This window comes from Pecten maximus, chromosome 5 (genome assembly GCF_902652985.1).
Source record: "Pecten maximus chromosome 5, xPecMax1.1, whole genome shotgun sequence".
Lineage (NCBI taxonomy): Eukaryota > Metazoa > Mollusca > Bivalvia > Pectinida > Pectinidae > Pecten > Pecten maximus.
Window position 1 is genome coordinate 27,347,257 of NC_047019.1, and position 24,915 is coordinate 27,372,171.

The 24,915-nt window shown below is 40.4% G+C and overlaps 1 protein-coding gene across 1 annotated transcript in view; it reads left to right on the top strand.

The window, feature by feature from the left end:
- The first annotated feature begins 2,165 nt into the window (after nt 1–2,165).
- Nucleotides 2,166–24,915, top strand: part of LOC117328380 (adhesion G protein-coupled receptor L3-like) — a 44,411-nt gene continuing 21,661 nt past the window's right edge. The window contains exons 1-2 of the mRNA XM_033885907.1: nt 2,166–2,275; nt 5,234–5,259. Of these exons, the coding sequence (XP_033741798.1) occupies nt 2,166–2,275; nt 5,234–5,259 (136 nt within the window). The remainder of the gene's footprint in view (nt 2,276–5,233; nt 5,260–24,915) is intronic.

Here is a 24,915-nt window from a genome sequence, read left to right on the forward strand (position 1 = left end):
TATTGACACTGTCTACAACATACACATACTTGACGTTCTTCTGAAACCAAAAATTGGAAACTAGGAGACGTTTTGTATTGTATTAGGTACTAGGTATCGAATATTAGGCCCCTGGGTTCGCTGACGAGTCCTAGAAAGACGAAATGTCTGTATGACGTAGTTAACTCGTGTTTGGCTCTACTGTATCCAGCTCTCAATTGTAATGTTAATACCATCTGTGTCTTAAACAAAATATTATATAAACAGGATAGCCCAACGAATGTGTTTGAAACAAGAGGCCCATGGGCCTTAACGGTCATCTGACAAACACTTACACTTACAGCAGGGACACACACCCCAATCCAGCATTATTACCATAAATTATTTATCGCAGCCAGTTATGTTTTAGATCAAATTTGGTTTTTATCCATTTAGCTTGTCCAGGAAGAGCAGCATCATAAAGCAAAATTTTAGCCAAGTTCCCATTTTTGGGGCATGCCCCTCTGTCCCAATGGGTCAGACAAGACTCATTTATATCAATTAGGATTGCCTTTCCCCAATGATGTTTCATACTAAATATGGTTGTAATCAATTCAGGCATTAAGGAGGAATTGCATTTTTAAGAAATGTTTAACCTAAGCGCTCCTTTTGCCCCATCTTTTTTTCCCCAGGGGTCAAACCTGTCTCATTAAAAAATATGATTGCCGTCACCTTATGTTTCACATCAAATTTGGTTGTAATCCACCAAAAGGTTAGGGAGGATTAGGATTTAACAGCAAATATTCACCAAAGTTCCCCTTTTGGGGCCCTGCCCCTCAGGCCCCAGGGGTCACACTAGCCTCGTTTATATAAAATATGACCACCCTTCCCAAAGGATGTTTCACACCATATTTCGTATTAATCCACCCAAGGGTTAGAGAGAAGTAGGATTTATAGCAAAAATTCACCAAAGTTCCCCTTTTGGGGCCCCGCCCCTCTGGCCCTAGGGGTCAAACCAGCCTCATTTATATAAAATATGACCACCTTCCTCCAATGATGTTTCACACCAAATTTGGTAATAATTCACTATGGGTGTTAGGAGGAGTAGGATTTTATAGCAAAATTTCATCAAAGTTCCCTTTTTTGGACCCGTCACTCTGGGCCCAGGGCTCACACCAGCCTCATTTATATATATATATGTATAAAATATGACCACCCTCCCCCAATGATGTTTCACAACATATCTGGTTGAAATCTACTAAAGGGTTAAGGAGGAGTAGGATTTTATAGCAAAATTTCATCAAAGTTCCCCATTTGGGGCCCCACCCCTCAGGCCCCAGGGGTCACACTAGCCTCATTTATATAAAATATGACCGCCCTCCCCAAATGATGTTTCACAACATATCTGGTTGAAATCCACTAAAGGGTTAAGGAGGAGTAGGATTTTATAGCAAAATTTCATCAAAGTTCCCCATTTGGGGCCCCGCCCCTCAGGCCCTAGTGGTCACACCAGCCTCATTTATATAAAATATGACCGCCCTCCCCAAATGATGTTTCACAACATATCTGGTTGAAATCCACTAAAGGGTTAAGGAGGAGTAGGATTTTATAGCAAAATTTCATCAAAGTTCCCCTTTTGGGGCCCCGCCCCTCAGGCCCCAGGGGTCACACCAACTTCATTTATATAAAATATGACCGCCCTCCCCCAATGATGTTTCACACCAAATTCAGTTGTAATCCACCCAAGGGTAAAGGAGGAGTAGGATTTTATAGCAATATTCACCTAAGTTCCCTATTTGGGGCCCCGCCCTTCTGACCCCAGGTGTCAGACCAGCCTCATTTATATAAAATATGATTGCCCTCCCCCAATGATGCTTCAAACCAAATTTGGAAGTAATCCACCCAAGCGTTAAGGAGGAGTAGCGTTTTGAAAGAAAAAGTTTACGGACGGCGCACGGCGCACGGCGGACGGCGGACGACGACGGACGAAGCACGATGACTATAGGTCATCCTGACCCTTTGGGTCAGATGACCTAAAAAACAGCGAACAAAAATTCCGCCATTAAAAAGGAGAAAACATTTATATCAGATAGACACTGATATAATAAACATTCAAGCGACTTTTGCAAAATGGACAAAATCGGTGCAAGAGCAGTGATCCAATATTTGCATAAAAATGTTTAACACCTAAGGATATCCATAACGATATGGTAGCAACACAAGGGAAAGATGCCACTTCATATGCTACAGTGGAAATGTGGGTGGCGGAATTTAAGCACGGCCGACAGAGTCTTGAGGATGACCCCTGTGCTAGAAGGCATGTCAGTGTTGCAACCCCAGAAATGGTTAATAAAGTTCATAGTATGGTTATGACTGATAGGCGAGTCACAGAGAGATATATAGCCTGTAGAGGTGGAATTTCATGGGAAAGAGTACATTCCATTATGACCGAGGAGTTTGCACCAGGCGTACATTATCGCGTGCTAATCTGAACCTTTTTGAGGAAATTCCTGCCAGCTTTCTTCAGAGATTCGTCACTATGGATGAAACACGGGTCAACAATTTTACCCCAGAGACCAAACAACAATCGAAACGATGGAAGCACCATTGCTCCATCAGTTCGATGCTCCTGTTCACAAGTCTGTCATTGCCGTGGCTGCCATTCACGATTCATGATCATTATTCACATACATATGCATGAATACTCATACATTTTTAATAGTTTTTATTTCTATTTCGAGTTTTTATTTGCGAATATCCTTAGCGTTTAACATAATTAAGTTATTTGTATCGTTGTTATTTGTATTGTTGTTATTTGAATTGCTGTTATTTGTATTGCTGTCATTTGTATTGTTTTCATTTGTATTGTTGTCATTTGTATTGTTGTCATTTGTGACTGTTAGAGATCCCTTATTGTCCTTAAGGCCTCTTACAATGGGCCATCAACGGATGAGGTAGGTGTTTTCAACTGAGAACGTAGATGTTTCATAACCTTTAGTCTTATTACTGTATATACTAAATCTAATCTAAAGCAGTATATAACATTTTATTCAATTGGCTAAAAGTTATAAAATGTTGATTGTCTTAAAAACTGGACGTAACAACTGATTTGATTGGTTCATAGCTATACAATATTGATTCTATTGATAAGTGGATATAAAAACTCTTTCAATTGGTTTATAGCTATAAAGTATTGATTGTTTTAGAACCATGTCCGTGCAATGCTTCCGTTTTCAGTGTTAAACAATCAATGATCAATATGTCTTCCGGCTGCGAAAACACCTTTATTGAATGTTAGAAAAAAAAATTATATGTTTCGCCCATACTGCACTTCTTGTTACTAAACATAAAAACTACATTTACGAATAATTGAAACTCAAAAAACATACTCAACCGCCTTATTGAATACCATAATTTCCTCTATTTCAATAGATATTGTACAAAATAGTTAAAATAGTTTTTATAAGCTATTGTTAAGAGAATATATAAGTAACAATAAATTGACCAAACACAATGTAGATTACCCTATTGTTGAATGCATCTGAAGCACGAGTTACATGTTGTACTTCCTCTGGCTACAACACCAGAAACAAGGGACGTAACTTCTGGACACGAAGCTGTGGCCGGATAGTTCATTATTACATGTAGACTGACAACATTAATGAAATAGGCACTATACGAAAATATTAAATCAATTTATTTAAATATGCCATATCTTTAAAGAGAGAGTCCCTGTTGCATTAATACTTGACTTTTCACGCAGGTAGCCTTCAAAACAACCAGCAACGTCTAAATATCATATTTCTGATTTATTGTATTCAACAGGACATTTATTTTTATCATCTGTATGTAATTCATCTTATAAATCTCACTAAGTAAAGTATTTCGTAAACTATGTATCTCGCTAACTAATGAATCCCGCTAACTAATGGATCTCGTAAACTAATGGATCCCGCTAACTAATGAATCCCGCTAACTAATGGATCTCGCTAACTAATGAATCCCGCTAACTAATGAATCCCGCTAACTAATGGATTTCGCTAACTAATGAATCCCGCTAACTAATGGATCTCGCTAACTAATGGATCTCGCTAACTAATGGATCCCGCTAACTAATGAATCTCGCTAACTAATGAATCCCACTAACTAATGAATCCCGCTAACTAATGGATCTCGCTAACTAATGGATCCCGCTAACTAATGGATCTCGCTAACCAATGAATCCCACTAACTAATGGATCACGCTAACTAATGAATCCCACTAACTAATGAATCCCACTAACTAATGGATCCCGCTAACTAATGGATCCCGCTAACTAATGAATCTCGCTAACTAATGAATCTCGCTAACTAATGAATCCCACTAACTAATGAATCCCGCTAACTAATGGATCTCGCTAACTAATGGATCTCGCTAACTAATGGATCCCGCTAACTAATGGATCCCGCTAACTAATGAATCCCGCTAACTAATGGATCTCGTAAACTAATGGATCTCGCTAACCAATGAATCCCGCTAACTAATGGATCTCGCTAACTAATGAATCCCGCTAACTAATGAATCCCGCTAATTACTGAATCTCGTAAACTAATTATGGATCTCGCTAACTAATGAATCCCGCTAATTACTGAACCTCGTAAACTAATGGATCTCGTAAACTAATGGATGTCGTTAACCAATGAATCCCGCTAATTACTGAATCTCGTAAACTAATGGCTCTCGCTAACTAATGGATCTCGTAAACTAATGGCTCTCGCTAACTAATGGATCCCGCTAACTAATGAATCCCGCTAATTACTGAACCTCGTAAACTAATGGATCTCGTAAACTAATGGATGTCGTTAGCCAATGAAACTCGTTAACTAATTAATCTGACTAACTGGTAGATATTCTTAACTAATGAAGTCTGTTAACACATGAAGCTCTTTAATGTTTCGTGAAAGATGAAGGACTCTAAATCGTTATATTCGATTAAGTAAAAAGGGTGTGAACGATTTATTTATTTCAAATGCATATTCAGGTTTGAATTTATATCACAATTTTTATGTAGCTCATTCGCTATGAGTGACCTTAACGGTTATAAAAGAAAGAATAAAAACAGCCGTTTTTGTGTAAATACCCACCGTTAACAGTTATAAATGCCTTACTGGGATCCTTGACGCACCTGTATCTTTCGTAAAAGCGACCACGTAACTGTGCACTTTTTGTAAACAGCTTAATTGTTATAAGCTGACTTTTCTCAAATTAATCTTTCCCGATTCTTTTATGTTGAAGGAGTAATGGCGAGAACAGAAGCCAAGGTAAGTTTTTCTGGGGAAAAAAGTAATCTAGTTGATTTTTAAGCCTGTTAAGGATCTAATAATTTGGTGCAATAATTCCATTTTAGGGTTGGCATTGATATGTTTGTCGATTACAGTAGTACGCAACACATTTATGTTTAAACATAACATTTGATTTGATTTCCGTTATGATATAATTCTTTAGGAGAATCATTTAAAACTATATTTCTGTAAGTTAAGTTCAATTATTGTTTTTGTTTGTTCTTTTCTGGTTTTTTTTTTTTTTTTTTTTTTTTTTTTTTTTTTGTTTGTTTGGTTTGGTTTTTTTTTTGATTTTTTTTTTGGTTTTTTTTATTACACGGTGCCATTTTTATCGACAATTTACGAGTTATTCATTTTGGAATATTCGTATTTTCATTGAATGAATTTGCCCTTTTTCAATTTGTTGCTGTGAAAAAGTGTAGGTAAACAGTTCTTTTGTCGAATTGTTAAAAAAAAAGAAGAAAGAAAAGGTTTCTTTCTCTGGCGCGCTACAAAAAGGTTGACATTGTTATTTAACTTTTCAAACCTTCACTACATTTAAAACTGATAATTGCATATTTGTACACCCTCATTTTGAAAACGTTTTAAAAGTCCCAGTTTAACTTATCATACTATTCATTGTGTTACGTCATGGTAATATTGTTGTCAGGACGATATAAAATCAATTGCCTAAATATAGTCACAAGGCCTGAAAACGTTAGGGATATTAAAGCATGTTTGTCGTGTTAACATATTATTTTCAGGTACATTGATCCAAGGTAAGTTTATCTGACGATACAATACCTCTGAGATTGGCAGTTCCCTAACGACGAGGTCATATTTTGAAGTTGTATTTAACCAAACCCTGACATTGAATCCTAAAATCTCGGGGAAAAAAGTTTGAATTATTTATTGTACTGTTTTCAGTGTTCATACTAATATCGAAAACGTATAGGACGTTCTTCAGGTCCGCTGTTGGCCGATATCTTAAGGCAGCTGACACACGGTAAGGACTTCGGAGGAGAAGAACTAAACAAGGTAAGCGGCTAAGATTAAATCTTTTGATGACTATCATTTCTTGTGCTTTTCTTATAAAATATCGCCCCAAGTAATGACGTCAATTTCTTTATGGTATTTCTTCATTTCTGTGATGATACATTATCATTAATACTCCAAAAAGGTTATTAGGAAAAGGGAGTCACTTCAGAGATATATATGTTGTGGACCAACCCAGAATTAATGTTCGTCTGTACCTTAGTTTGGTTAATCTCCTTGTCAACAGCGAGCTCATTTTGTTTTCGTCATGGACTCGACAGTTTCCTCATTTAAAAACGTATTGATTCCTTTTAAAACTGTTTACAATCAGATAAAATAATATGATATCAGTACCATCGGGTTTACACGTCTATGTAATCTGTGCTATATAATCAAAAGATTTAAAACTACCCCACCACACCCCATACAAATAAACTACACGATGTGAAGTATGTAATAGCAACAACATACGCTGAATGATAGATATATTGAAAATTACGTCCTTCATCTGTCTCGTCTTTCTAGGACTATTTTTGACACAAACAGGTTCTACCAATAACAGTTTGCAATTCGAAAAAAAACCTTTATCAAATTTATCAAATGATTCATATTCTTGGAAACACTGATAAAAGCTACAATTTCTGGGAAGTGTAAACACAAACTCTACATGTTCGCATACAAGGAGTTGAAGCTTCCCTACTCACCCTAAGTTTTGACATCAAAGAAAATTAATATACCCCCCCCCCCCCCCCCCCCCCCCCCAAAAAAAAGAAATAAACAAGAAATATCTTTGAAAAAGATAAACGGCGGCATAGTTTTAATATTGGTGGTTATACTGTAAAACTACTGGTGAAATACATTAACGAACTAATTAGTAAATACGCAGTTTCAGCACGGATAACAAAATTATATCAGTTGAAATCATTTTTGGTGATAATAAGACTGCATTTAAATCAGAAATATGATTTTATAATTGTGTCATCAACTTATTCAGCTTACATTCAATCTCAATTTTGTTTCGTCTTTAACTGAACGTGTGCATTTTGCATTTACCGCTACATTGACCAATCACATACTTCATCTTGACCAGTAACGCCACCTGTCGCGTCATATCCGGAAACAAAAGAAAATTATACGGCTATGCCGAAAAAATAACGCACCATTTCCTGGTGATGCATTTAATTGTAACATAGTCTTTATCTAACTTAAAACATTAATTCATGAATACAACATTAACGGATGTATCTCTATCATTAATGGTCGTACGAATTGGACGGCATGAAAGTAATTCAATTTATGGTATCCAACTCATCAATATGAACAAGAAAAAAAAATCTAAAGTGAGCGTGTTAATTTGCATGTTACTCTTAAATTGTTGACGGATAGCATGTACGTATTGATGGTGTGATATGGAATTCTCCTCCTAGTTGAGGGGTGATATTCTTGGCTTGGTTATCATTCGTTCAGGTAGCGGTAACTTAGTACAATAAGTGACGTGTTTGTATCCTCATTGAGTACCAACAATTATCAAATTAAACCCCTTTAATCCTAGCACCAGTTTATCACTACTCAAACCCTTTAATCCTATGACCAGTTTATCACAACTCAACCCCTTTAATCCTAGCACCAGTTAATCACAACTCAACCCCTTTAATCCTAGCACCAGTTTATCACAACTCAACCCCTTTAATCCTAGCACCAGTTTATCACAACTCAAACCCTTTAATCCTAGCACCAGTTCATCACAACTCTAACCCTTAAATCCTAGCACCAGTTCATCACAACTCAAACCCTTAAATCCTAGCACCAGTTAATCACAACTCAACCCCTTTAATCCTAGCACCAGTTTATCACAACTCAACCCCTTAAATCCTAGCACCAGTTTATCACAACTCTAACCCTTAAATCCTAGCACCAGTTTATCACAACTCAAACCCTTAAATCCTAGCACCAGTTTATCACAACTCAAACCCTTTATCCTAGTACCTGTTCATCACAACTCAATTAGAAATTCATGTCAGGCAGGTCTATCTAATTTTTCCTTCTATCCCATTTTCTTCTGTTCAAGTTGTTCTAAAGACGAAACCAAACTTCAAATGTCAAAATCCAAATGGCCTCCAATCGGCCATTTTATATCCAATCAATCTCAAAATTGACCGTGTACAACTTAAGGACCAATGAAATCAGAAACACGATTATGAAATTTGACAAAGACCCATTCAGTACAAATAGTGGTAACGGACTTCAATTTACAATATTTAACAAGACCTCCTCTCATTGATTTTCTTTTGATCTGTCTTAAAAAATAACAGTCCAATGGGAAACTTCACCTGAAATTTGAGGACCCATTCATTACTTTCGTAGAAATAACGGTATCAAGGATTGTCAAAGGACGGATCACAGACAACAGTGTCATTTGAATAGTCCACTATCAGATGATGGTGTACTCAACTCCAAACCCTTAGACCCTAGCACCGATTCAAAGAAAACGCAAATAATCAAGCATTAGTATCAATTCACAAACACTCACAACCCAAAATACATAGCACCTATCTTCAATATCCCATTTAAACATATATACCGGCCACTTTTGGCCACGTTTGATAATTTAAATGTAACATCCATGTAATGACCTCTGTTTACAGAAAAACACAAATATTGCAACTTAAATAGAATTATGCATTTATTTAATGTATTTTATTATGTTTAGTATTATTGTAAAGTTATGCACTTTTAGTAGGGGTTTTAAAATTATACAAAATACATTTAGTAATCTCAGCATTCATTATATGTATATATAGGGTTTAGTAAGTAATAACGACGGTATAAACCAATATAGGTACTGGATCCTAACAAACAAACGTTGGATGAAATAGATAACTTCATAAGACGTCGATGCAGACAGATTACATTTCGAACAAACATTTAAATGACTTGACTATTGATTTTTAATAACGTGATCATATAAAGTGCACTAAACAGATTGTAACGTCAGGCGACTCAACCAGACATATCCATGTACATGCTGTGCTGTTACTGTGCACTGGCATACTATTTGTGTTTGTCTTTCACATTAAGGATTCCACTTCAAATCGTTTGATTTACGGTCAGACTTGAACAGTGTATAAAAATACCACCCTCCTTATTTTTTAGTATATCACTGGTGAATTTTACATAAACCGATCATGATATTTACAATACATTTGCAACGTACAAGATAATTGTATAAATTTTTCAAATATAGTTCTTGAATCTTGGTTTAAAATGAGGAATGAAAATGATTTGTCGTACATTTTTGTTTTAACATTTGAAGTAGTTTCACTATAAAGTAAATTCCAAATTTAAAGTTATAAACTGCGCAATGGCCACACCAGAAATGTAATACATGTACAAACACGACGCAAACACATGGATTATTTCCCTATGATAAATGCTTGTGATTTAACAGTTTAACGGCCTTCAAACATTCATTTATGGTAGAACGTTGTAGTACAGCGGTTTTATTTTTATGTACAATGTATAATTTTATCTTTAAAAGCTTATGTTTGTCTGACAAGGATTCTTAAACAAGGAAGTCACTTGCCTTAATATGGCAAGCCAAGTTGTCATTTACTCACGGAGGAACGTTGATCCAAGATTTTACCAAATTATATAAAATATCTTATATAATTATTATCTTATATAATTATATAAGATATCTTATGAACTTTATAAGATATTTTATGAACTTGATCAGATATCTTAAATGCTTATCTTATATAATAAATGAGATATCTTATATACTTTTTTTATACGTTATCTTATATAATATATAAGTTATCTCATAAAAGATATCTTATATAATATATATGATATTTCATAAAAGATATGATATCTTATAAAGTTCATAAGATATCATATATGATTATATAAGATATCTTATAAGAAAATTAAATAAGATATATATTTTATAAGATATCTTATACATGTATATTATATGAGATATCTTATGTATCATATATGCTATCTTATAAAGGAAATTACTAGTACAATGTATATAAGGTATCTAATAAAATATATAAGATATTTCATATAATTTGGAAAAATACTGGACCAACATTACTCCGCGAATAAAGGAAATTTGGCTTGCCATAAGGAAGTCACTTGTCTTAATACCAATTTAGCTTTTGATATGTCTTTCTATCTAATTTTAATTTTGGTGGCCTCTGCTTTAGTTTATATCTTGTGTTTCTTTTGTATTATTCTTTGAGATTGCCGTCGGTAGACACTACTGTTGGGTATTTCAGTTCCCGAGGTATATTGTAACCCGCTTGCTACATTTTAATTCACACGGACTCAGTTCAGAATATTAATATGTACCTAACGTTGTATTGAAATAAAACATTGAACATTGTCAAATTTATTTCATATTGTGTCTTTTGTACCTCTCCATCCATTTTTTTTTTTTACCTTTTTCAAGCTTTGATTGTTTCCACCTTAATGCCCTTAGCTTCACTGACGAGTCCTAGAAGGATTAAACAGCTGTACGGTTATTTTGATTGTATTATTGTTTTGAGAGGTGATTATATCTAGAGTACCTTTTGTATACGTATGGAGTCTGGTGTCTTTTTGTAGTATTATGTATACAGGTACGATACCGTAGGTTCTTTCATGTACCATCTCATCGAATTACAGGTGGTAGACATTGTTGGTGGACTTTAGTCCCCGAAGTTTACCGTACAGGTGGTAGACATTGTTGGTGGACTTTAGTCCCCGAGGATTGTGGTACAGGTGGTAGACACTGTTGGTGGACTGTAGTCCCCGAGGTTTACCGTACAGGTGGTAGACATTGTTGGTGGACTTTAGTCCCCGAGGTTTGTCGTACAGGTGGTAGACATTGTTGGTGGACTTCAGTCCCCGATGTTTGTACTGTTGTTACCGTCCTAGTCATCATTGAAAATGTGGCGTAACCCGAATTGGCATAGATATGTATGGCGGGTGTTATCGTTAACCTAGATATGTACGGCGGGTGTTATCGTTAACCTAGATATGTACGGCGGGTGTTATCGTTAACCTAGATATGTATGGTGGGTGTTATCGTTAAACTAGATATGTATGGCGGGTGTTATCGTTAACCTAGATATGTACGACGGGTATTAACGTTAAACTAGAAATGTATGGCGGGTGTTATATTTAACCTAGATATGTATGGTGGGTGTTATCGTTAACCTAGATATGTACGGTGGGTGTAATCGTTAACTTAGATATGTATGGAGGGAGTTATCGTTAACCTAGATATGTACGGCGGGTGTTATCGTTAACCTAGATATGTATGGTGGGTGTTATCGTTAAACTAGATATGTATGGCGGGTGTTATCTTTAACCTAGATATGTATGGCGGGAGTTATCGTTAACTTAGATATGTACGGCGGGTATTAACGTTAAACTAGAAATGTATGGCGGGTGTTATATTTAACCTAGATATGTACGGCGGATGTTATCGTTAACCTAGATATGTACGGCGGATGTTATCGTTAACCTAGATATGTATGGCGGGTGTTATCGTTAACCTAGCTATTTATTGCGGGTGTTATCGCTGAAGCAAAGTCGCTTACTTCCCTGATTCATCTGGTTTATTGTCCTGACATGTTTTAAGTTTATCCACATCAATCTATATTTCTGTTCCTATTTTGCCGTCGTTTTATTAATTTTGAGTTAGAATTATGGATATATTATGTGTCGGTATTCTTTGTTTGTTTTCACTCCAATGCTTCTTCCTCCTTTAGAGTAGTTGACCTGTGTATTGAAACAAGAGAAGGTAGTACAGGTTAACCTCCTTCACTAGTTACCAGACCATGTGACTTTTCTTGTTTTCCTTAATGACAACAATGCTGTCTTGTAAATAAGTGCTGTAGGCAATGCATTTTTTCAGTGTACCGCCGGTATTTAAAATGGCAATACCTAACATACTTTTTCTGTTATATTTCAGATCGTTTTGATGCTGACATAATGGGATTAACAGTACGCGGCAGGTTTTATATCACATTGGCATTGTCACTGTTCGGATTGGTAGGAAGTATGTCTGGCACTACCACTACATCTGACACTACCACTACATCTGATACTCCCACTACATCTGATACTCCCACTACGTCTGATACTACCACTACGTCTGATACTACCACTACGTCTGATACTACCACTACGTCTGACACTACCACTACGTCTGATCATCCCACTATGTCTGATACGACCACTACGTCTGATACTACCACTACGTCTAATAATCCCACTACGTCGATTCTCGTCTAATACACAATCTGAACTATAGTCTGACACTACTTTACCCTGTTGATCCACCACTCGTCTATACCAAAGTTGATCCCACCGTCTACTCCCGTTTATAATTGTGATTAATAGTCGATCTCCACAATTCTCCACCCCTGATACTTCACCTATTGAACACTACTGATACTAACCTCTGATATACCACTACTTAATCCACTAGTGACTACACTTGAATCCAAGTGAACCACTACTCTGATACCACTACGTCTAAACTACTCTGTTCACTACGCGGATAAAGGATACTACATACATCTGAATTCCATACGTTGAATCACTAAGGAACTACACCATTGATATCCACTAGTTGTACTCCCAGTTGATAGAACTAGTCGATAACCACTACTCTATACCACTACTCTGTACCCACGACATCTCTGATATCCACTACGTCTGATACTACCCTACGTCTATACTACCACTACGTTGAACTACATACGTCTGATCTCCATACGTTGATAACCACTACTCTGATACTCCACTACGTCTATCCATCTGTCCCAACCATCAACTCATACTCTGATATCCACTACTCTGATACTTACCACTACGTCGATATACCACTACGTCTGATACCCACTACGTCTACTACACCCAATCACTACGTCTGAACACCATAGTATTTTCCACTACGTCTGATACTCCCACTACGTCTGAATACCACTACGTCTGATACTCCACTACGTCTGATACTACTCACTAACTATTGAACTACCACTACGTCTGATACTCCACAGTCTGATACTCCGACCTACGTCTGATACTCCACTACGCTGATACTCCACTAGTCGAATACCACTACGTCTGATATCACTACGTTGATCTACCACTACGTCTGATACTCACACGTCTGAACTTCCACTTGACCTAGTATCTACCATTACGTCTGATACACCACTACGTCTGATATACACTACTCTGATACTCCACTACTCTGATACTCCCTACGTCTGATACTACCACTACGTCTGATACTACCCACTACGTCTGATATAATCCACTACGTCTGATACTACCACTACGTCTGAACTCCACTACGTCTGATACTACCACACAGTCTGATACTACCACTACGTCTGATACTCCCACTACGTCTGATACTACCACTACACCTGATACTACCACTACGTCTGATACTCCCACTACGTCTGATACTCCCACTACGTCTGATACTCCCACTACGTCTGATACTACCACTACGTCTGATACTACCACTACGTCTGATACTCCCACTACGTCTGATACTCCCACTACGTCTGATACTACACCACTACGCTTGATAGCTACCACTACGTCTGATACTCCACTACTGTCTGATACTAACCACTACATCTGATACTACCACTACGTCTGATACTCCCACTACGTCTGATACTCCCACTACATCTGATACTCCCACTACGTCTGATACTCCCACTACGTCTGATACTCCCACTACGTCTGATACTACCACTACGTCTGATACTACCACTACGTCTATACTACCACTACGTCTGATACTCCATACGTCTGAATACCCCTACGTAACAGTGATACTACCACTACGTCTGATACTACCACTACGTCTGATACTACCACTACGTCTGATACTACCACTACGTCTGATACTACCACTACGTCTGATACTCCAACCAGGTCTGATACTTCCACAACGTCTGATACTACCACTACGTCTGATACTACCACTACGTCTGATACTACCACTACGTCTGATACTACCACTACGTCTGATACTACCACTACGTCTGATACTACCACTACGTCTGATACTACCACTACGTCTGATACTACCACTACGTCTGATATAACCACTACGTCTGATACTACCACTACGTCTGATACTACCACTACGTCTGATACTACCACTACATCTGACACTACCACTACGTCTGATACTCCAACTACGTCTGATACTTCCCACTACGTTGATCTAATAAATATCTGACACACTAGAACCACCACGTCTGATACTCACAGTCGTACCCTACTATAAATCGTACTTCCCACTACGTCTGATACTCCCACTACAGTCTGATACTCCACTACGCTGATACTACCACTACGTCTGATACTACCACTACGTCTGATACTACCACTACGTCTGATACTACCACTACGATCTGATACTCCACTACGTCTGATACCTACCACTACGTCTTGATACTACCAACTACGTCTGATACTCACCACTACGTCTGATACTCCACTACGTCTGATAAACCACTACGTCGATACTCCACACGTTGATACCACTAGTCTGATACTACCACTAACATCTGATACATCCCATCTTACTACTCGATACTCCCACTACGTCTGATACTACCACTACGTCTGAACTACCACTACGTCTGATACCACTACATCTGTACCACTGCTGATACTACCACTACTATCTGATACTACCACGTCGATACTACCACTACGTCTGAACTACCATACTCTGATACTCCCACTACGTCTGATACTACCACTACGTCTGACAGTACCACTACGTCTGATACTCCCACTACGTCTGATATAACCACTACGTCTGATACTACCACTACATCTGATACTACCACTACGTCTGATACTACCACTACGTCTGATACTACTACGTCGAACTACCATACGTTGATACTCCACTACGTCTGATACTACCACTATATACTCATACGTCTGATACCACTACTCTGATACTCCATCGTCTGATACTACCCACTACGTCTGATACTCCCACTAGTCTGATACTACCACTACGTCTGACTTACGTCCTACCTACGTCTGATACTAACCACTAATCTGATACTACCACTACACGTCTGATACTCCACTACGTCTGATACTACCCACTACGTCTGAACTCCCACACGTCTGATACTCCCATACTAACGTCTGATACTACCACTACTACGTCTGATACTCCACTACGTCGATACTACACTACGTCTGATACTCCACTACGTCTGATACTACCACTACTCTGATACTCCACTACTCTGATACTACCCACTACGTCTGATACTCCCACTACGTCTGATACTCCACTACGTCTAAATACCCACTACGTCTGATACTCCACTACGTCTGATACTAACTCCAACTACGTCTGATACTATCCACTACGTCTGATACTACCACTACGTCTGATATCCCACTACGTCTGATACTCACTCCGACTACTATACGTCTGATACACCACTACGTCTGATACTCCACTACGTCTGATACTACCCCTACTACCACACGCTTACCCACTCGAACTACACTACTCTGATACTACTACGTCTGATACTCACCTCGACTACACTCGTCGATACTACCACTACGTCTGATACTACCACTACATCTGCATACCCTTTGATCTCCACTACTCTGATCTACCACTACTCTGATACTCCACTACGTCATGACGTACCACTACGTTGATACTACCACTACGTCTGATACTACCACTACAGTCTGATACTACCATACGTCTGATTTACTCCCACTACGTCTGATACTACCACTACGTCTGATACTACCACTACGTCTGATACTACCACTACGTCTGATACTACCACTACGTCTGATACTCCCACTACGTCTGACAGTACCACTACGTCTGATACTACCACTACGTCTGATACTACCACTACGTCTGATACTCCCACTACGTCTGATACTCCCACTACGTCTGATACTACCACTACGTCTGATACTCACCACTACGTCTGATCCTACCACTACGTCTGATACTACCACTACATCTGATACTACCACTAAGTCTGATACTACCACTACGTCTGAATACCCCACTACGTCTGATACTACCCACTACGTCTGATACTACCACTACGTCTGATACTACCACTACGTCTGATACTACCACTACGTCTGATACAGTACCACTACGTCTGATACTCCCACTACGTCTGATACTACCACTACGTCTGATACTACCACTACGTCTGATACTACCACTACGTCTGATACTACCACTACATCTGATACTCCCAGTACGTCTGATACTCCCACTACGTCTGATATAACCACTACATCTGATACTACCACTACGTCTGATACTCCATTCTGATACCACTACGTCTGATATAACCACTACGTCTGATACTACCACTACGTCTGACACTACCACTACGTCTGATACTACCACTACGTCTGATACTCCCACTACGTCTGATACTACCACTACGTCTGATACTACCACTACGTCTGATACTACCACTACGTCTGATACTACCACTACGTCTGATACTACCACTACGTCTGATACTCCCACTACGTCTGATACTACCACTACGTCTGATACTAACTCACTCACTCTGATACACTCCTGATACTCCACTACGTCTGATACTACCACTACATCTGATACTACCACAACGTCTGATACTCCCACTACGTCTGATACTACCACTACGTCTGAAACTACCACTACATCTGATACTCCCACTACGTCTGATACTCCCACTACGTCTGATACTACCACTACGTCTGATACTCCAACTACGTCTGATACTACCACTACATCTGATACTCCCACTACGTCTGATATAACCACAACATCTGATACTACCACTACATCATCTGATATTCCCACTACGTCTGACACTACCACTTCGTCTAATAATCCCACTACGTCTGATACTCCCACTACGTCTGATACTCCCACTACGTCTGATACTACCACTACGCCTGATACTACCGCTACGTCTGATACACCCACTACGTCTGATATAACCACAACATCTGACAGTACCACTACATCTGATATTCCGACTACGTCTGAGAGTACCACTAAGTCTGATACTACCACTACATCTGATACTCCCACTACGTCTGATACTCCAACCACGCCTGATACTTCCACTACGTCTGACAGTACCACTACGTCTGATACTACCACTACGTCTGATACTCCCGCTACGTCTGACAGTACCACTACGTCTGATACTACCACTACGTCTGATACTCCAACCAGGTCTGATACTTCCGCTGCGTCTGATACTACCACTACGTCTGATACTACCACTACGTCTGATACTCCCACTAAGTCTGATACTACCACTACGTCTGATACTCCACTACGTCTGACAGTACCACTAAGTCTGATACTAACACTACATCTGATACTCCCGCTACGTCTGACAGTACCACTACGTCTGATACTACCACTACGTCTGATACTCCAACCAGGTCTGATACTTTCGCTGCGTCTGATACTGCCAATACGTCTGATACTGCCACTACGTCTGATACTGCCACTACGTCTGATACTCCCACTACATCTGATATAACCACTACATCTGATACTTCCACTACGTTTGACAGTACCACTATGTCTGATACTACCACTACATCTGATACTGACACTACGTCTGATACTACCACTACATCTGATACTACCACTACGTCTGACAGTACCACTACGTCTGATACTACCACTACGTCTGATACTACCACTACGTCTGATACTTCCACTACGTCTGATACTACCACTACGTCTGATACTACCACTACGTCTGATACTCTCACTACGTCTGATACTCTCACCACGTCTGACAGTACCACTAAGTCTGATACTAACACTACATCTGATACTCAACCATGTTGTACTTCCGCGCGTCGATTACTACCACTCGTCTGAAACTAACAATACATCTGATACTCCCGTACGTCTGACAGTACCATACGTTCGATACTACCACTACGTCGATACTCCAACCAGGTCTTAACTTTCGCTGCGTCTGATACTTCCTACGTCTGACAGTACACTACATCTGACATTCCCACTACGTCTGATACTACCACTACGTCTGATCTCCACTAAGTCTGATATACCACTGACGTCTGATACTCCACCAGTCTGATAACTTTCGTGCGTCTGATACTACCCTACGTCTGAAATACCACTATATCTGATTTACCGCACTACGCTGAGGTAGAGAATACACTTTGTCTGATATACTACTACATCTGATACTCCCACACGTCTGACCAGACCCCTACGTCTGATACTCCACTACGTATTGATACACCACTACGTCTGATACTAACAAACGTCTGATACTCCCACTACGTCTGATACTCCCACTACGTCTGATACTGCCACTACGCCTGATACTTCAACTACGTCTGATACTACCACTACGTCTGATACTCCCACTACGTCTGATACTACCACTACGTCTGATACTACCACTACGTCTGATACTCCCACTACATCTGATACTCCCACTACGTCTGATACTACCACTACGTCTGATACTCCCACTACATCTGATACTACCACAACGTCTGATACTACCACTACATCTGATATTCCCACTACGTCTGATACTACCACTACGTCTGATACTACCACTACGTCTGATACTACCACAACGTCTGATACTACCACTACGTCTGATACTCCCTCTACGTCTGATACTACCACTGCGTCTGACACTACCACTACGTCTGACAGTACCACTACGTCTGATCCTACCACTACGTCTGATACTCCCACTACGTCTGATCCTACCACTACGTCTGATACTACCACAACGTCTGATACTACCACTACGTCTGATACTCCCTCTACGTCTGATACTACCACTACATCTGATACTCCCACTACGTCTGATATACCCACTACGTCTGATACTACCACTACGTCTGATACTACCACTACGTCTGATACTCCCACTACGTCTGACAGTACCACTACATCTGATACTACCACTACGTCTGACACTACCACTACGTCTGATACTCCCACTACGTCTGATACTACCACTACATCTGATACTACCACTACGTCTGATACTCCCACTACGTCTGACAGTACCACTACGTCTGATACTACCACTACGTCTGATACTCACATCTGATACTCACTACGTCTGATACTACCACACTACGTCTGATACTACCACTACGTCTGATACTCCAACCAGGTCTGATACTTTCGCTGCGTCTGATACTTCCACTACGTCTGACACTACCACTACATCTGATACTACCACTACGTCTGATACTACCACTACGTCTGATACTCCCACTACGTCTGATACTACCACTACGTCTGATACTCCCACTACGTCTGATACTACCACTACGTCTGATACTACCAATACATCTGATACTCCCACTACGTCTGATATAACCACAACATCTGATACTACCACTACATCATCTGATATTCCCACTACGTCTGACACTACCACTTCGTCTAATAATCCCACTACGTCTGATACTCCAACCACGCCTGATACTTACACTACGTCTGGCAGTACCACTACGTCTGATACTCCCACTACGTCTGATACTCCCACTACGTCTGATACTACCACTACGCCTGATACTACCGCTACGTCTGATACACCCACTACGTCTGATATAACCACAACATCTGACAGTACCACTACATCTGATATTCCGACTACGTCTGAGAGTACCACTAAGTCTGATACTACTACTACATCTGATACTCCCACTTCGTCTGATACTCCAACCACGCCTGATACTTCCACTACGTCTGACAGTACCACTACGTCTGATACTACCACTACGTCTGATACTCCAACCAGGTCTGATACTTCCGCTGCGTCTGATACTACCACTACGTCTGATACTACCACAACGTCTGATACTCCCACTACGTCTGATACTCCCACTACGTCTGATACTGCCACTACGCCTGATACTTCAACTACGTCTGATACTACCACTACGTCTGATACTCCCACTACGTCTGATACTACCACTACGTCTGATACTACCACTACGTCTGATACTCCCACTACATCTGATACTCCAACTACGTCTGATACTACCACTACGTCTGATACTCCCACTACATCTGATACTACCACAACGTCTGATACTACCACTACATCTGATATTCCCACTACGTCTGATACTACCACTACGTCTGATACTACCACTACGTCTGATACTACCACAACGTCTGATACTACCACTACGTCTGATACTCCCTCTACGTCTGATACTACCACTACGTCTGACACTACCACTACGTCTGATCCTACCACTACGTCTGATACTCCCACTACGTCTGATACTCCCACTACGTCTGATCCTACCACTACATTTGATACTACCACTACATCTGACACTACCACTACGTCTGATACTCCATCTACGTCTGATACTACCACTACATCTGATACTACCACTACGTCTGATACTACCACTACGTCTGACAGTACCACTACATCTGTTACTCCAACTACGTCTGATATAACCACTACATCTGATACTCCAACTACGTCTGATACTACCACTACATCTGACACTACCACAACGTCTGATACTCCGACTACGTCTGTTACTACCACTACATCTGACACTACCACTACATCTGACACTACCACTACATCTGATACTACCACTACGTCTGTTACTCCCAGTACGTCTGATACTCCCACTACGTCTGATACTCCCACTACGTCTGATACTCCAACTACGTCTGATACTACCAATACATCTGATACTCCCACTACGTCTGATATAACCACAACATCTGATACTACCACTACATCATCTGATATTCCCACTACGTCTGACACTACCACTTCGTCTAATAATCCCACTACGTGTGATACTCCAACCACGCCTGATACTTACACTTCGTCTGGCAGTACCACTACGTCTGATACTACCACTACGTCTGATACTACCACTACGTCTGATACTACCACTACGTCTGATACTACCACTACGTCTGATACTCCCACTACGTCTGATACTACCACTACGTCTGATACACTACATCATGATGCTGATATACCACTACGTCTGATACTACCACTACTCTGATACTCCACTAGTCTGACACGTACCACTACGTCTGACTACCCACTACGTCTGATACTACCACCAGGTCTGATACTTCCGCTGCGTCTGATACTACCACTACGTCTGAAACTACCACTACATCTGATACTCCCACTACGTCTGACAGTACCACTACGTCTGATACTACCACTACGTCTGATACTCCAACCAGGTCTGATACTACCACTACGTCTGATACTACCACTACGTCTGATACTACCACTACATCTGATACTCCCGCTATGTCTGACAGTACCACTACGTCTGATGATACCACTACGTCTGATACTCCAACCAGGTCTGATACTTCCGCTGCGTCTGATACTACCACTACGTCTGAAACTACCACTACATCTGATACTAACTACTCCCCTACGTCTGAATACCCCACTACGTCTGATACTACCACTACGTCTGATACACTCACTCCACTACCAGTCTGATACTACCACTGACGTCTGATACTACCACTACGTCTGATACTACCACTACATTGATACTCCCTACGTTGACTACCACTAACGTCTGATAACTACCACTACAGTCTGATTACTCACTACGTCTGATACTTCCACTACGTCTGATACTCCACTACGTCTGATACATGTCCCACTACCTGATACTGCCACTACGTCTGATACTCCCACTACATCTGATATAACCACTACGTCTGATACTACCACTACATCTGATACTCCCACTACGTCTGATACTACCACTACATCTGATACTCCCACTACGTCTGACAGTACCACTACGTCTGATACTACCACTACGTCTGATACTCCCACTACGTCTGATACTACCACTACGTCTGACTACCCTGACAGTACCACTACGTCTGATACTCCCACTACATCTGATATAACCACTACGTCTGATACTACCACTACATCTGATACTACCACTACGTCTGATACTACCACTACATCTGATACTTCCACTACGTCTGACAGTACCACTACATCTGACATTCCCACTACGTCTGATACTCCCACTAAGTCTGATACTACCACTACGTCTGATACTCTCACTACGTCTGATACTCTCACCACGTCTGACAGTACCACTAAGTCTGATACTAACACTACATCTGATACTCCAACCAGGTCTGATACTTCCGCTGCGTCTGATACTACCACTACGTCTGAAACTACCACTACATCTGATACTCCCGCTACGTCTGACAGTACCACTACGTCTGATACTACCACTACGTCTGATACTCCAACCAGGTCTGATACTTTCGCTGCGTCTGATACTACCACTACGTCTGAAACTACCACTACATCTGATACCGCCAATACGTCTGAGAGTACCACTAAGTCTGATACTACTACTACATCTGATACTCCCACTACGTCTGACAGTACCACTACGTCTGATACTCCCACTACGTCTGATACTACCACTACGTCTGATACTCCCACTACGTCTGATACTCCCCACTACGTCTGACATAACCACTATGTCTGATACCTACACTACATATCATGATACTCACCACTACGTCTGATACACTACTCGAACTCAACTCACGTCTGATACTACCACTACGTCTGATACTACCACTACGTCTGATACTACCACTACGTCTGATACTACCACTACGTCTGATACTCCAACTACGTCTGATACTACCACTACGTCTGATACTACCACTACATCTGATACTACCACTACGTCTGATACTACCACTACATCTGATACTACCACTACGTCTGATACTACCACTACATCTGATACTACCACTACATCTGATACTACCACTACGTCTGATACTACCACTACGTCTGATACTACCACAACGTCTGATACTACCACTACGTCTGATACTACCACTACGTCTGATACTCCCACTACGTCTGATACTACCACTACGTCTGATACTACCACTACATCTGATACTCCAACTACGTCTGATACTACCACTACGTCTGATACACCCACTACATCTGATACTCCCGCTACGTCTGATACTCCCACTACGTCTGATACTACCACTACATCTGATACTACCACTACGTCTGATACTACCACTACATCTGACAGTACCACTACGTCTGATACTACCACTACGTCTGATACTACCACAACGTCTGATACTCCCTCTACGTCTGATACTCCCACTACGCCTGATACTTCAACTACGTCTGATACTACCACTACGTCTGATACTCCCTCTACGTCTGATACTCCCACTACGTCTGATCCTACCACTACATTTGATACTACCACTACATCTGACACTACCACTACGTCTGATACTCCATCTACGTCTGATACTACCACTACATCTGATACTACCACTACGTCTGATACTACCACTACGTCTGATACTACCACTACATCTGATACTCCCAGTACCTCTGATACTCCAACTACGTCTGATACTACCACTACGTCTGATACTACCACTAAGTCTGATACTAACACTATATCTGATACTTCCACTAGGTCTGATACTACCACTACATCATCTGATACTCCCACTACGTCTGACACTACCACTACGTCTGATACTCCCACTACGTCTGATACTCCCACTACGTCTGATACTCCCACTACGTCTGATAGTACCACTACGTCTGATATAACCACAACGTCTGATACTCCCACTACGTCTGATACTCCCACTACGTCTGATACTCCCACTACGTCTGATCCTCCCACTACGTCTGATACTCCCACTACGTCTGATATTCCCACTACGCCTGATACTTCAACTACGTCTGACACTACCACTACGTCTGATACTACCACAACGTCTAATAATCCTACTTCGTCAGACAGTACCACTATATCTGACATTCCCACTACGTTTGACAGTACCACTACGTCTGATACTCCCACTACGTCTGATACTTCAACTACGTCTGATACACCCACTACGTCTGATACTACCGCTACGTCTGATACACCCACTACGTCTGATATAACCACAACATCTGACAGTACCACTACATCTGATATTCCCACTACGTCTGACAGTACCATTTCATCTGATATTCCCACTACGTCTGAGAGTACCACTAAGTCTGATACTACCACTACATCTGATACTCCCACTACGTCTGATACTCCAACCACGCCTGATACTTCCACTACGTCTGACACTACCACTAAGTCTGACAGTACCACTACGTCTGATACTACCACTACGTCTGATACTAACACTACGTCTGATACTACCACTACGTCTGATAATACCACTACGTCTGATACTCCCACTACATCTGATACTACCACTACATCTGATACTCCCACTATGTCTGACAGTACCACTAAGTCTGATACTAACACTACATCTGTTACTACCACTACATCTGATACTACCACTACATCTGATACTTCCAGTACGTCTGATACTACCACTACATCTGATACTACCACTACATCTGATACTACCACTACATCTGATACTACCACTACATCTGATACTCCCACTACATCTGATACTCCCACTACGTC